Source organism: Hydractinia symbiolongicarpus, chromosome 2 (assembly GCF_029227915.1).
Source record: "Hydractinia symbiolongicarpus strain clone_291-10 chromosome 2, HSymV2.1, whole genome shotgun sequence".
NCBI lineage: Eukaryota > Metazoa > Cnidaria > Hydrozoa > Anthoathecata > Hydractiniidae > Hydractinia > Hydractinia symbiolongicarpus.
The window spans coordinates 29,944,744-29,960,950 of record NC_079876.1 but is presented as its reverse complement, the minus strand read 5'-3'; the positions used below and the strand labels follow the sequence as shown (position 1 = coordinate 29,960,950).

General features: G+C 33.0%; 1 protein-coding gene across 1 annotated transcript; it reads left to right on the top strand.

Moving 5' to 3' along the window:
* Window positions 1-1,916: 1,916 nt before the first annotated feature.
* LOC130630569 (alpha-N-acetylglucosaminidase-like) lies at window positions 1,917-16,067 on the top strand. Its single transcript, XM_057444108.1, has 8 exons — window positions 1,917-2,337; window positions 8,399-8,617; window positions 10,620-10,887; window positions 11,231-11,474; window positions 12,644-12,805; window positions 13,085-13,279; window positions 13,402-13,600; window positions 14,366-16,067. Exons 1-8 carry the CDS (start codon window positions 1,928-1,930, stop codon window positions 14,991-14,993), a joined length of 2,325 nt encoding a protein of 774 aa, XP_057300091.1. The 5' UTR covers window positions 1,917-1,927; the 3' UTR covers window positions 14,994-16,067.
* The last annotated feature ends 140 nt before the right edge of the window (window positions 16,068-16,207 follow it).

Sequence of the window (16,207 nt, the reverse complement as noted above, 5' to 3'; positions counted from 1 at the left end):
CATCGTTGCAAAGCTTCGGACGACCATTAGCTATATAAAATGATGTTTGCACAATAAATAGAAATAAAATAAATCACGCATTATTGACCCACCTTTTTCTTAATGCTTTTTTAATTTGTGTATTGGCAGTAATAATTTTTGGGGTAGAATAGGTTGGAGGAAAAGGTATGTGAGGAGGTTTCCCTTACAAAACCATAAGGCGCAAACTCAATATCGGTCAGTTTGTAAAAGTAAACAATTTCCTGGAGATTGACTGAAAGGAAAGGGCGCAGCTACACGAAACAAGCAGATTTGGGGGTTTAGCAAGTGCTGAAGAAACTAACCAAACTTTTGATTTCAAACCTCAAATCGGGAAATTAAAGACTCCCTGGAAATTTCTGCGTAGCTAGCTAGCTAGCTAGCTTCTTTTCTTGGATCGGAGTTAACACGCTTGGAATTTTCTGATTATTTTCAATAAATGATTCAACATTATAGCTGTAGCTAGCTATGCTATAAGCTAGCTAGCTAACTATTTAAATTTAGCATCAAAATTTGTGGAAAGATGCAAATTTGCTTGTTTAAAAGTAGCTTTAAAAGTAACCTTTAAAAGTAGCTGGACATTTGATGTTTTATCAACTGCCATGAAAATGTTTTACTGCAGTTGAATTACGGTCAAACTTTTATAAAATATAAACACTTTAAATTACATTAAATCCTGTTCTAATGATTTTTTGGTATTCAAAATTTCCTATCCTTATATAATTATAGCTCACAAATCCAAATATACTACTTGTTTTCCCCCAAAATATTTTGTTTCCTTTTTTAAAAAATATATTTTCTCAGACAGCAGTGAAAAATTACTAGGACCCAAGATGTGTAATTTTCTTTCACCGTACTGGCAGGATCATTCTGTTCTTTATCTTTGTACCTTTTTTTTCTCCTATGTATAATGATCTTCCTTTCAGTTTTTGTTATGGTACTACGCTATTTCAATGTGCAACACAAACTGCTTTGTTGGCAGAAAACAGGTCTTTTAAAAAATTGTTATATATATATATATACATTGCAGGTACATTGATTTTAATTAATCAACTTATAAATAGAGTGTTTGCAACCTGGTTTCCATTCACTTTTTGTTCAAAATTAGAAAAAAATTACAAGTCATTCAATTAATGAAGTACACTAACAAGAAGGTAGGTCAATAGGACTTGCTTTGCATTTATTTATAGCAAAATTAAACATCTGGTTCCAGAACTTATTTAACTTCTTCGTACTGCTGGTCAACACATCTATGTATAAAAAGTAGTAGCCAGATATTGGAACATTAACATAGGATAGGAATGAGGTCAGTTGATACAATCAATGACCAAACAGTCAATTAAATATTGTCATGTTCATGTTCTTATAATTTTTTAACCATGTTTTTGCTCTTTACGTTTTAAGAAGTTTTAACATCAAAGTTAATCTAATAAAAATCCATAGGTGACATGCTGCTAAGTGCTCTCTTGTGATTACTTATTTTAGATATTATATTTGTTATTTGTTTGGTGTTTCTATATGCACACATGCTTGTCTTGTTGTTACTATAGTTCGTTTGGTAGTATCATATTTGTTATGCTATCTTTGTATTTCTCGTTAGAGATTACATATCATTAAAAACAATGTGTCTGAAAATGTTTTTTTAATTAAAAAAGGCTATTTGCTAAACCTGATGTACACTTTTAATTATGTTTTAAAATCTAGGAAGTTTTGAAAGTGTCAATATAAATCAGAGAATAGGGTAACATTGAAATAGTTAAACTTTATTGTTTATAATGACATAAGCTGGTTAAGCTTTGTATTTGTAATGCATATTTATATAAGCATTTTTGATGATGGAGAGGACAAAGGAAAATAGAGGAAAAGTTATTTGTATTAAAAAATGTTTAATTTTTTAGGTTAGATAAACATGATGATGACATTAATTGTCATGGCATTTCTTATTTGTCATGCTGCTGCAAGTGAAAACATTCTAACAAGATTTAAACACCTGAAATCAAAAACATCAAAACGAGACCAGGTTGTTGCTGTACAGGAGTTAATTCAACGGCTGATTCCAAAACATGCAAATGGTTTTGTTGTAACTCTTAATGCTTCATATTTTGAACTCAAAAACAACTTGGATGCATTTGAGTTTAAAAGCTTGAATGGTGAAATGATTTTGATTACTGCAACGTCAGGCGTGGCCGCTGCGGCTGGTTTTTATCATTATTTAAAATATTGGTGCAACTGTCATGTCTCATGGAGTGGAGATCAGCTTAATATGCCAAGCGTATTACCAAGTGTTTCCCAGCCTGTTACAAAATATTTTCAAGAAAGGTATGTTATATTGTGTTAACACTTCTCTTTTCTGTGTGTAATCTTAAAGCAAGATAATTTGTTACAATCTTTCCAACGTTTGGGTTAATAGAATTAAAAAACTCCATTTTAGTGATATCTGCAGGGTTTTTTTTGTACTTGAAAAAGATTAGGTCATTATAAAACTTTCCTGGTGATAAGATGTTTTTTTGTTGTAAAATTTTTTATAAAGTTTTTATTTCTGTGAAGAAACAGAATCTTACAAGCAGCCTTTTTTAGAGAATTTTTGGTATAGGTAGAAGTACCGCAGAATATCACAGAAATTTGCATTGGCCATATAATTTGGTCTTGATATGTAACTAATATTTTTATGTTTTTATTGTAGTTTTACATATATAGTATAAATCTGTCCTGGCACCCTTTTTTCATTATGTTTCAATATTTTTTTTTTGCTTTAAAATTGCATAAAAAAATCCCTAGGTACCAAAAAATACCAGTGTAGAAAATTTGATCTAATGGGAGAATTAAAGATGGAATGAATATAAAATTTAGTATTGGGTTTCAGTATTGTTTAATTTAGATGCCCAAAAGCACTAGAAAATACCAGTGGTATGTACCACAAAGTACCAGTTATTCTAAATGGTTTTCTAGAAAGTAGGTTTATTGAATCATTCACTGTTTAGTTAGAGTGATTATATGATAACTTTGCTATCATATTGTACCAAAATATAGTCTTCTTGAGGTTGGATATTGCAAGCAATTAGATTAGTTAAAATAAAATAAAATCCCACTGACATAATTTAGTGTTTTTTTGGTTTTTTAGTAAAATAAGTTTATGCTTTTTTATTGTTTCATTAGGATTCATTAGGAAAGGCTTATACATCCTCAAGCGATTTTTTTTTAAGTAAGCATCCTTAGAGAGTTTTTTTAGTAATGTTCAAGTCTCCAGGAATTTCTGGTCTTCTAAAAATGGATACTGTGAAGCAACAACCAACACAAGGATAACCCAGATTTGTGGGTCTTTAGAAGGAAAAGATGTATACTCAAACTATCACAGACGACACAGAGCAAAAGCAAATAGCAAAAAAAGAGCGATCTAAGAAAAAGAAACAAGAAAGGAAAACGTTTTACCGTATGTATGTGTTTGTCATCAGAAGAAATGCATGGCAGCAAGTTTAAAAAAATGTTCATCATGCCATGACATTCTAAAATCAATTTACAGCAAGGCTAGTTGTAAACAAGCTGATGGTCTTCACCTGTGATGATTATGGGTGGACCTGTGACAAAAAGGCGTGTAAGACTAGACACTAAATTTATTGCTAAGAGTGAAGATGACACAGATAATATTGAATCCAAGGAAGAGGGTGAGACAGATCAGGCAGAGTCTGAGAGTAGTGGCAGTGAAAAGCAGGAAGAAAATGTTATAGAAAGTGTACAGAAAACCTGGAAATTCCTAGCCCTCTCAATAAAGACAACGATGTTGTAGGAAAATGGTATGAGGTATCAACGTAAGCACAAAGAAGTTTTGCACATTGCAAAGCTTATGCAACGATTTCTTGTGGATGAGAATGGGCTAGTTGATACTATGTTAATTAGGTGCTTGAAGCCTAAAGTTGGATCTGGAAGTGTGTTGAAAGATACACCTGCTCATCTTCCTCCCGAAGAGTCTTATTTCCAGTTATACAACGTAATATCTGAACCTCTTAATGTCATTCCACTGAAAGGTTGTGTTAAATTTAGCGTTCCAGAGTATAGTGAAGTCGAAAAAACCTGATTTAGACACTTTGTAGAGACTATTTGTTTTGTTGTTAACTATATTTTATTATTATCAGTTCATCATCATCATCATCATCATCATTCTCGGCTTAACGTCTGTTTCCCATGCTAGCATGGGTTGGACGGGGTATATTAATGACCCTCTTCCAATCTGATCTAGACTGTGTTAGATCTAAACTCAACTTCCTCTGTATCAAGTCTGTCCTTATAACCTGCTGCCAAGTCTTTCTTGGTGTGCCTCTGGGCTTTGCCCCAGGAACTATCAAGTCTACACTTTCTTACCCAATTATCCCCCTCCATTCTTTCCAAGTGCCCCAGCCAATTCAATCTTCTTATCTGGACAACATCTTTATTTCTAAGGATACTTAGCCTGCTTTTTAGCTCATCTGAACTCTTTCTGTCTCTCAGACTGGCGTTACACATCCACCTAACCATTCTCATATCATTCCTTTCTAAACGGTCAAGATCTTTCTGCTTCACTGCCCATGTCTCACTACCGTACAACATAACACTTCTTTCACAGGCCTCATACAACCTACCTTCTAACTAAATTGACAAGACTCTGCTAGTCAACAAAGGAAGTAACTCTCTGAATTTTTTCCAAGCAGAACCTATCCTGCAAGTAACACTTCTTCCAACACCCCCTTCACTGCCCAACATATCACCTAAGTAACAGAAGTTCTCAACTATTTCTAACGAGCCACTGTTGTACATCATTGAAGCTGGAAATACTTCACTTTCTTTAATCTCACCTTTGCAATGCTTGCATAAAAACTGAATGTCAGCTCTTAACCTTCCACCAATACCACTGCATTTCTTATGTACCCAATGCTTGCAAGTCTGACAAAAAATTGAGTTACTACCAACCCCTTTCCTGCAAACTCCACAAGGCCACTTTCCAACTACAAGGTCACACTTGGCTGCAATGCTACAAATCATGACTTTAGACTTTGCTGTGTTCACCCTTAGCCCTTTCTCTTCTAGTCCTTTCTTCCACTTCTCAAACTTTTCAACTAATTCTTCCATCAACTCTGCTATGAGAACCCAATCATCTGCATACAATAACTCCCATGGACAACCTGTTCTGAACTCCATCTACAGCGCTTCTAAGACTAGAACAAACAACAAAGGACTAAGTACAGAACCCTGATGTACATCAACATTCACACTAAATTCATCACTAAGTGAATCGTTAATCCTGATACGACTTGTAGCATTGCTGTACATAAACTGTACCATCGTAACTAGCCACTCGTCCACACCTAATTTTCTCATAGCCCACTAAATAACTTTACGTGGCACTCTATTGAAAGCTTTCTCTAAATCTACAAAGGCAAAATAGAGATTCTTTCTCTTTCCTAAATACTTTTCCTGAAGCTGTCTGACTAAAAATATCTGTAGTGCCACGCCCTGAAACAAAACCAAATTGCATCTTATCTATATCAATTCTTTCTCTAAGTAACTTATCAACCACTCTTTCAATAACTTTCATTACTTGATCAACCAACTTCAAACCCCTATAATTACCTCTTTCTAATGCATCACCCTTGCCATTGAAACAATTCACTATTACACTTGACTGCCACTCACTCGGAATAGCACCATCCTTTATAATCTGATTAGCAAGCCTTGTAATAAGCTCAACTCCAATATACCCAGATGCTTTTACCATCTCTGCAACAATACCTGATACTCCTGCAGCCTTGCCAATCTTCAATTTCCTAAAAGCCTCCACTACCCATTTTGTCTTGATCTGCATAACTGGCCCTTCTGCAACAACATCATCAGACAAATTATCCTCATCCCAATCAAACTCAGTGTTAAGCAACCTCTGATAATAATTCTTCCAAGCTACCCTTTTCTCCTCCTCTGTGCTAGCCAAAACACCTTCATCATTACGTATATACTTCTCACCTACAACATCTTGATTAGTCTTCTTCATTTGCTTTGCTATCTTGAATACCTCATTGCGCTGGTCTTTCTTTCTTAACACATCTGCAAACCTGTTTCTCTCTGCTTCTGATTTTGCCTTATACACTGATGTACAATCACAATGCTTAGTTTTTAAGTAAATATCTTTACTACCACCTGACTTCCACTTTTTCCAAAGTTTCTTCTTTTCCTTTATACACTGGTCAACCTCATTATTCGACCACCAGGTCTGTCTATGTCTAGCTGGTCCTTTCGTCCATCCACAGGTATCATCAGAAGCTTCTAGAAGACAATTCTTCAAAGTAGTCCAAGTACTTTCAACATTTTCACTATCACACTGACCATTGTGGGCTAACTGCTGAACTTTTGCAACAATCTCTTCCTTCGGCTTCCAGACTTTACGACGGGGCCTATACTTTCCCTTGGCTTCTTTAACACTCTTCAAGATAATATCACAAACCAGCAACCTATGCTGGGAATTACACTCTTCCCCTGATATAACTTTGACGTCCTTCACCACTTTCTTGTCTGACTTTCTAACCAGGAAGTAATCTATCTGTGTCTTACAGTCACCCGACTCATATGTTATCAGCCTACTCTGTTTCTTACTGAATGATGTGTTGCAAACCACCATGTGCGTTGCCATTCTAAACTCAAGCAATCTCTCCCCTTCCTTATTTCTGCTCCCAAATCCATAGCCTCCATGCAGTCGCCGCCCACCATGACAAGTTCAGTGTCGCCAAACTTTAATGTGACTGCTATTAACTCATCATAAAACTTATATTTATCTTCCTCACTTAGTCCACACTGTGGAGCATAAACTGACAGAAAAGTGACAATCCTATTACCTATCCAAAACTTTATCACTATAATACGGCTATTAACACGCATAACATATATTACTTTTTCAACCCACCTCTCTGCAACAAATATGCCAACTCCCCCATATCCATCACTATTACCAATCCAAAAAAGCTTTTACCTTGCCCTCCTGCCTTCCACAAATCTCACTGAAGCTCCTCTCCACCTGACTTCCTGAACACAACACATATCAACAGATCTATGTTCTAACATTTCAACTACTTCACCTGCTCTACCTCTCAGAGTACCAACATTTTACACTAGCCATCCTCAACCTGGTGTTATCTACCTTGTTCTAGTATGTAAAAGTTCTTTGAGAAAAATTGTAGAGCAAATTTAGAAAAAATCTTATATTTGAGTACCGCAGAATACCAGTGGCTTGGAACCCTTCCTTCACCAAATATTTCTCCAAAAGATGTTTTGTTTTTGTATCAAGTTTATTACTTGGTAATACTTATATGACTATGCAACAAAAACACCCTACATTGCAGACCTATATTCAAGTGTACTCAAAGTAAAGAGGATCTTAACAAAAGTAACATTTTTTTTAAAAACAAATTTCTACAGAAAGTGAAAATAATTTTGTGTGAAAAAACAAAACAACACTTTAATTGTTACAAAAGTATGCTCATATCGGTTTGAAATCCACAAAATAACTCTTCTCTTTGATATTTTTGCAACTTCTACACTGTAAAAAGCAAAGACTGGTATTCTGCGGTACTATTGTATTCTGTGGTATAAACTTCTACACCTATTTCGAGCATGCACTTTTGGTTACAATGGTAAAGTTCGCATTTTATCATTTTGCTTGCTTTGTCTCTGGAAAAAAAAGAATAAACCAGCCTATGTGATAAGTTGTGTTTTTAATCCAGGCATGGTATACAATTGAAAACAAACCTGAATAGGTAGATAGATAGATGTGCATATTTTGCATGGCTAACCTCACAAATATTAAGGGGTTACCCTGTCTATTATTTCCAGGAGGGGCCATGGCTTTGATTGGGACTCCTGAAGTATTTAATGTTCTCTTTGAGCTACGCAAACCCAATCCGGGTCAGTGCTCTGCCAGACAACTCCCTGCAACATCCAACGGCCTACACATTTCGCCATCTCCCCAATTTCCCTCACATGGCTTGGGTTAACCCGAGGCTATAGTATTATTCAATTGCCCATATTGAATCGCCACCAAGGGGAATCGAACTCTGTTCTCCCATACAAAATACAAGAGTGATAACCACTAAACTAAGGCGGCATAAAAACTACTGCGCCATTAAAAACTACGGCACCATGACCAGTAAACAGATGTTATAGAGTAGTTTACTGTTACTGACATTTCTCTTTTTTATTGTGTGTCTGAATTGATGTTAAAGTGGCTTTTACATTAATAAGAAGTTGTTTTTCCATTAATGAAACAGGCTTTTTAAATGTTAATTAAATTTTGATTATACAACAACGCATTTCATGATTAATGTCCCACCAACTGAGATATTTCTTTTCTTTTTTTATATTATAGGTTTCGGTACTATCAAAATGTTTGTACTGTAAGTTACTCAATGGCTTTTTGGAACTGGTCTCGATGGGAAAGAGAAATTGATTGGATGGCATTAAATGGAATAAATCTCCCTTTGGCTTTTACAGCACAAGAAACAGTATGGCAGAAAGTTTACATTGAACTTGGTTTGACACAGGAAGAATTAGATGTCCATTTTGCAGGACCAGCTTTTCTTGCATGGTAAAGCTTTTTGTGTGGATGATGTTTATAAAATGTGAAAAAATTGGTCCACATACAAATTTCTGAAGCAACATATGTTTTTAGTATTTTTATTGCATAAAATAACTTTACAACAAATAAGGACAGCATGACACAAATATTCTTTTTTCTTTGGATGAATTGGAGTATATATCTTTTTTTTTCATGACAAGTAAAATCTACTTGGCACGTAGACTCTTTTTCACATTATGTGCAGTTGTGTCTTTTATTTTCTCACAATAATTAAAATCTGTTTCCTGCTCGGATTCTTTTTGTGCACAATATATGCAGCTATATCTGTTATTATCTTGTGGCGAATGCATTTTTGTCTCACGTTGGACCTCCTTCCTCTTTTTACATTATGGGGTATTTTTATGTATTTAAGGTATAGTGCTTTTGACTTGCCTTCGGGTTTAGTCTTAACTGAAGTAGATGGTCTTTTTAACAATTGATCTGCCCATAAGACTCCCAATGTAAAACCACCTCAATGATTATTAAGGTTTCGGTTTCCTTTGTCTGTTGTATTTATTTCAATTCTTGATTTTGTCCCAATAAACATTATTTTAATAAATACTTTTACATACTTTTACATCCAACCGTGTAATCCTCACCTAGATGGTAGAATGAAGTTGGTATTTCCATAAATGGTAGCATAAAAAATGAAGTAACACAATTTTGGATGCTATAAAATACAATTCTTAGGACTGATTCAGTTAGTTAGTTGCAATAAATCTGAAATTTTGAATCACTCTGTGAGAAAAACAGCAAAAAATGTTGATATTCTATATCTATTTTGAATGGTGCACACATGAATTACTGCGTTTTTTAAATATAAACATTTATCAGCGCAATGAGAAACAAGCAAAACGTAGTGTAGTGAGTTTGTCTGCAGCTCCCAGTTGTGGGGACCGCGGATCGAATTCCGCTCGCTGCCAGGCAGTATGTTAGTGATGAACAAAGTAGTTCTCCATTATAAGCAAAATGGTGTTTAATTTGTGCGATCTTTTTCTGACAAAGACCAAACTTTGTTTCAAAAATCGTTTAAAAAGATTAATGGTTATTCAAAAGTATTGTTTTGAAAAACTGAAACAATGAAATTTAAATCAAACGTTTTCCTTTGTTAATGAAACCTGGTGTTTACAACCTTGTCACAAGTAAATCTTCAGAAAATTTTGGGGGAAAGTCAGGGATTTTTTTGTCTTTTAACTTGACTTAGACTGATAGAACTTTATTTCTATAAATTCAAAAATTGCAAATGCAAAGTTACATGCCTAATTAATGTTATGTTATGTTATTCAGTGGAACTAACATACTCTTGACCATTTTTATGTAGTATATGGATTAAAGCTCTTGTAAGTTATGTTGTGACAAATATGGTTTAAACGGTTTTAGTTAATTTGTTTTTCTGTTAGGCTGTAGAATTTCCTGAAAAAGTCAGGAAAAGTCAGGAAATTTGATACCATATTTTCGGTGGAAACCCTGTAGTAAATACAATATAAACACAACATAAAGTATTTTAAAGTTAAAGAAATTTTTGTTACGCATGCTAATAAACTATTAGAACTCTGTTTCAGAAGTTTCTCAAGTTTTCATGTGTTGGAATTGGTTGGTAACATTAAATTCGAATTAATAGAAAAATTTTCTCCTCTATTAGTATTTCTATCTCAAATATGTATACTTTAAGAAAATACTGCTTTTTTTAAGTTAAAATTTTGTAAACAACAATAAGTCAATAAATAAATTAGAATTTTTTTCTAGCAGTAAAAACAAAACATTGCTGCTGACACCTAGTAAGAGACTGTAGTTAATGTTTAGTTTTTTTATTTGTATGCTAAAGAGCCATATGTAGATCTGAGAAACTAAAATTTCTTAAATTTTTTTTCCGAAATTAAAATACCAAATTTTTTAAGGTATGTGCCATATGCTTCTGTGATCGTTACTTTAGCTATGCATTTTTATTGTTTATATACAACATTTTTTGCAGGCAAAGAATGGGTAACATTGAAGGTTGGGGAGGTCCTTTACCTGCTTCGTGGTACCAGCAACAAATGGCCTTGCAACAAAACATTTTAAAACGGATGAGAAGTTTTGGTATGATACCTGTATTACCTGCATTTGCTGGTCATATTCCAAGACCACTTATTAATCGCTTGTATCCTACTTCAAAGTATTATAAACTTGGTTCATGGAATGGCTTCAGCGATCAATACAGTAGCACTTATCTTCTCGATCCCCAAGATCCTCTATTTCACGTGAGTTAATGTCACAAAAGAATCATAATCAATTTTATTAAAGAACATTCCTTTGGCATTGTTGATTCTAAGTACACTTTATTTTTTTCCTAAAATCTCTAATTGCTAATTAAAACCATCTCCTAACAAACAACCTCCTTTTAAATTCTCCTAAATGTTATAAAATTAATTATCCTAAAAATTAGTTGCAAAATGAGCAGGAACCTTGATTATGTGAAAATAGGTATAATACACCCTGGTTGAAGTTTCGGACGAATTTTGTGTACCATTTTTTGGAAAATAGAGGTAAATACTGGTAAATACTCAGCCCCTGATGTAAAAAGATCTTCTTTTGCTTTGTTAGAGGGTCGGTACAATGTTTATAAAAGCTCAACAAGAAATATACAATGGGACCGATCATATTTACAACGCAGATGTATTTAACGAAATGAAACCACCAAAACTAACAACTGATTTTATGTCCAAAACAAGCAAAGCAATTTTTCAATCAATGTTATCTGGTGACCCAAATGCAGTATGGTTGATGCAAGGTTGGGTGTTTTTGGATAGTGCTTGGACTCCTGACCTGATGAAGGCATGGTTTGATGGTATGATCTCTTTAATTGTTGTACATTTTTATTTTTTCCAAAACTTTAAAGTTTTGACTTTCCAGACAAAGACGAAGCACTGACTCAAGGATGCAACAAAGAAGAACCACCATCATTGTTTTAGATCTTCAAAAAAATTACCAACATTTTAGTTATAGATATCCAATTACACTATTTTTCTGGCAATTATTCTGGTTTTGTGTTAAAATGGAATAGCTGCACTAAGCCTAACTTATAAACATTTTTAATATTTTTTCTGACGCCCAACCGAGTCAACCTTACAGTCACAGTAAATTTTTTTTATTTGGTAAACCTTTTTGTGATAGACAATTTATATGAAGAAAAGACATATCAGGTGTTTACAATGTACTTTTTGAGTAAAAGAGTATTTTTATTGTGATATTTTACAAGTTCATCAGAGCGTGATGAAGAGAATGAAAAAATGGTATTTATGGTGAATTTACTTCATTACAGAAATGTTAACCTGTTGTATGCCAAAAACAGCCCTAATTTGACATTTTGTGGTTATGTCAGCATTCTTGTGTTGAATTTTATTAAAAACTTAATGCAGTCATTTTAACTAAATACAACCCTTGAAATAATATTAGGAAATTTTCTGTGACAGGGGTGTAGGCTGAGTAATTAACATTAGAGAGACTCGAGGTATAAAATCATGTTGGACATTATAGAGCTTAAAAATCTTTTTAATTTTTTAAAGACCTCTTTTTATTCTTTAGATATTTACATTTAAAGAATTTCAGACTTAATTATGCTGCATAAATTATGATGCCATATTTAAGTAATAGCAAATTTTCTGTCATCAGTAATTTTAGACCTGTTAAGGGGTGTGCATTCAAACTTTATAAATGCATAGATATTGTAAAGGTGAATTGATTAACAATTTTTTTTTGTCCAAACGACACTTGTTTGCTTGTCCACAAGCAATAAAGATTCCAATCCATTCCAGGTATTTCCCTTAGTCAAGTCACTCTTTAAGAATTCTGCACAAGTGAAGTTTTATAGTCTGAATGTACAAGGCTGAAGTACCCTGAATGTCGAACTATAGAAATTTAGGTCTGTCTGATTAAGCTGCTATAGGTATTTTCTCAATTTATATGTCATCAGAAATATCTTTAATGAAAAATTAAATAACACATTATTATATTTAGCCATACCGGTTGGAAAGTTAGTTTTGCTGGATCTGGCTTCAGACACTAGTCCTATATACATCAGAACTGGTGGTTATTATGGACATCCCTTTATTTGGAATATGCTTGAAAATTTTGGTGGCACAACCAGATTGTACGGAAAGTTTCCATACTACATCAATGGTTAGTTACAAAATTTTACTTGTGAAATTGGGCAAACAGAATTGTTGCAACCTTTCTAATTCACGTTATCATACGGCAATTGCTGACATATTAACAAAGTAGAGAAACAAATAACTTATCACGTCAGCGATTTTTTGCCAACAAGGAGAAATTTGAGTTAAGAGGGCTGTGTTGCGATCTGTTCAAACAAAAAATGTGTTATAAGTCTTAATTCTTTTCATATATCCTGCAAAGCTTGCTCTGATTTTTTTCTACATGCTTCTTGCTTCAATGTTGCAGGTGTATTATCTGCTCGAAAACAATTTGGCAACTACATGATTGGAACTGGTATGACACCCGAAGGTATCGAACAGAACGATGTTAATTTTAAAATTATGAATGAAATGGCATGGCGAAATTCGGATGTCAATATAACCGAATGGATTAAACAGTATGCACTTAGAAGATACGGTGTCGTGAATGATCATATTATTAGTATGTTTTTTTTTATTAAAATCAAGTTTACAAACTCAACCGTTGTGCTTCTTTTACACAAATAAATAAACTACAATGATCATGAAGCATATGAGTTTTATTTATCCAATTTTCATATATAGATGGTTGGAAGATTCTGTTGGAAACTGTGTACAATTGTAAAGATGATCATGGAAATGGATTTGCTGGAATTACTGTGTTAAAGCCTTTTCTTAAACATAAAGTGCAGTTTCCAATGTGGTATGATCCAAAAATACTGATGAAAGGATGGAGTGAAATGGTTGTTGGTAGTGAAAGCATTGATATTAATGACACTTTTAGGTAATGCATGATTCTGTAAATGTTAAGTTTGATATATTTTTATTCAACCTCCAGTGTGAAGAACCTGAGAATGGTTTTTGTGCACATATCAACAATCATTGGCCTGAAAGCAACATGAAAGCGTGTCTTTCTATAGGAATAAAATAGACTAATTCTTAACTCCTACTTCCTTGCAGTTTTTAATATATGGAAAGTAAACTCCTTTTGCCTATGTTTCTAAGTGTCATACAAATTTAATTTGCACGGCTAGTAAATTATTAATATCTTTTCTATGTCTATGAGTCTAACGAGGTAAAACAACGCAAATCCATTTTGGCCAGGTCTTAATATGCTTATTTTTTAGTGTAGTCTGTTTCTAGATCCTAAAGTTGCTTAGTGATTGCCTAATTTTTTTTTTAACTTATTATCTTAATTTAGGTTTCTTTTGTGCTTATATTTTTACGGAACTGAAGTTGCTTAATAGTTAAATAGTTTAAATCCAGTTCATTTGCTTATAAACAAGTTGCTTATAAAAAAATGTGTATGTAGAAGCTTAAATTATTTTAAGGATATTTTGTTATCACCATTAGTTTTGCTTTAAGTTTGATTTTGTGAAGTTGAAAAATCTTGAGAAATTTTGATCAATTTAAATCCTGTAAAGCCTAAAAAATCAATAATTGTGTTAATCTTGGTAATCTGGTCTGTTTTATTTGATTTTTTAATGTTCACGTAATGTATGAGTTTTTAAATGACAAAAGATTTTCTTACCATTTTAATTTGCTCTAGGTATGATCTTGTGAAACTTGGCACCCAAGTATTGGAAGATGTCAGCATGACCATGTACACGAAGTTGATAGACTCTTATGATCAAAAAAACAGTTCTGGAGTACTTCTTTGGGGTAGTCTGTTGTATGATCTGTTAATCGATATGGATACTTTGTTGAATACAGATCGCTTCTCTTTACTCGGGAATTGGATCGAGTCTGCAAAAATTTTAGGAGTCAATGATGATGAAAAGAAAATTTTAGAATTTAATGCAAGAAATCAAATCACGTTATGGGGTCCAAATGGAGAAATTACAGACTATGCAAATAAAAATTGGGCAGGTTTGGTGAAATCGTATTATGCGCAAAGATGGAAAATGTTTGTGTATGATTTACAGGATTGCGTAATACATGGCCGAGTTTTTAACCAGACGCATTTTGATGTTGGTCTATTGAAATTCGAGAAAGAATGGAATAATGATCAAACTCAATTTCCAACGAAGCCAAGTGGTGATGCAAAAGAATTATCTATTGCTTTTGTTGTAAAATATTCACAATATATGCAAGCCTTTGATCACCATGGATTTGCTATGAAAGGAAAACATTTTAATCCATTGCGAAAATATAAGATTAATCAAATTGTGATTTAAACACGACATTGTTGCTAACCACGTTCACATGTTACAGATAGATAAAAACATTTGTTTTAAAATTGTGTACAGGCAAACTAGAAGAATTCAAATATGAAATTCAATATCTATCTACAACATGTAAACACGGTCATTTTGTAAGAAAAAGAACACAGCTAAAAAAATCAGTAGTGACCATTTTAAAAGTTGAGTTTTTCATAGTCCTGCAAAAATATATATGGTTTCTATAATATGTGTAATAATATAACAGGTAATAAGAAACTTTCATTAAGTGATTCCTAATAATATGCTCATAGTTTCTTGACAAAGTAAACTTTAGTAACATTTATTTCTGTCAGTCAGTTTTTATTGTACTGCATAGAAATTGGTTTATTGTTTTTGCATTTTCAAAAAATATAGAAAATATTTTGTAGTTGGTCTGAAAATTAACTGAAATTTACAGTAGGATGATTTCATTCCAGCATTTTTTTAAGAAAGTATTGTAATTTTGCATTTTGTAATTAGTATTATTTAATTTTTTGCCCTTGGTTAACTTAAAGAAAATACTGTCACATCAGTAGTTTAGAAGACGTAACAAAAAAGGAGCTTGTAGACCGCCTCCTTTCTTTTTCCCTCTCTCCTATTAGAACCTCAGTGAAAGTTCATTGTTAGCATTTTCTTGAATGTCTAAGATTATGAGGTATTTTTAATGTAATTGGAGTACAGAATGTTTTATGAACTGAAATCTACCCATTTGCAAAGTTTTGCAATTAAATAATATAAACTTGCAAATAAGTCGTGTTAAAAGATTTCACAAACACAAACTTTCATGAACTGATGATGCTTTTTAAGAAACGTCTTGTTTTGGAATGAAATTGAATTGCGAAACTTTCTGCATTTAACGAGGATATTTTGCAATGTTATGTAAATTTTGGCGTTTTTGTATTTTCAATTTTTTCAATTAACTAATTTGTTATTTATTTTGTTGCATTTATCAGTAATGCAATTTATATGTGGGATTTTAATGTTTGTTTTTGTTTCTTTTAAGAGTATGTCTCATGATTAATTTGAAAAATTGCATTGATTTTGTTGGAACTGATTGTTTTTACTTCAATTGTAAATCCTAGGACAAAATAAAAAAAATTGACTTGAAGTTTTTTAATTGAATGTAAAAATATTTTTCTATTTTCGTTTCCAGCCAAGTAAAATGTTTTGAGTGTACTGAGAGCAAAATG

Excerpts from the sequence above, each read along its gene's own strand:
- LOC130630569 (XM_057444108.1), top strand. The coding sequence starts at position 1,928 with ATGATGATGACATTAATTGTCATGGCATTTCTTATTTGTCATGCTGCT. Across the intron at positions 11,475-12,643 it reads GATGAAGGCATGGTTTGATG|CCATACCGGTTGGAAAGTTA; the intron begins GTATGATCTCTT and ends TATTATATTTAG. Across the intron at positions 12,806-13,084 it reads GTTTCCATACTACATCAATG|GTGTATTATCTGCTCGAAAA; the intron begins GTTAGTTACAAA and ends TCAATGTTGCAG.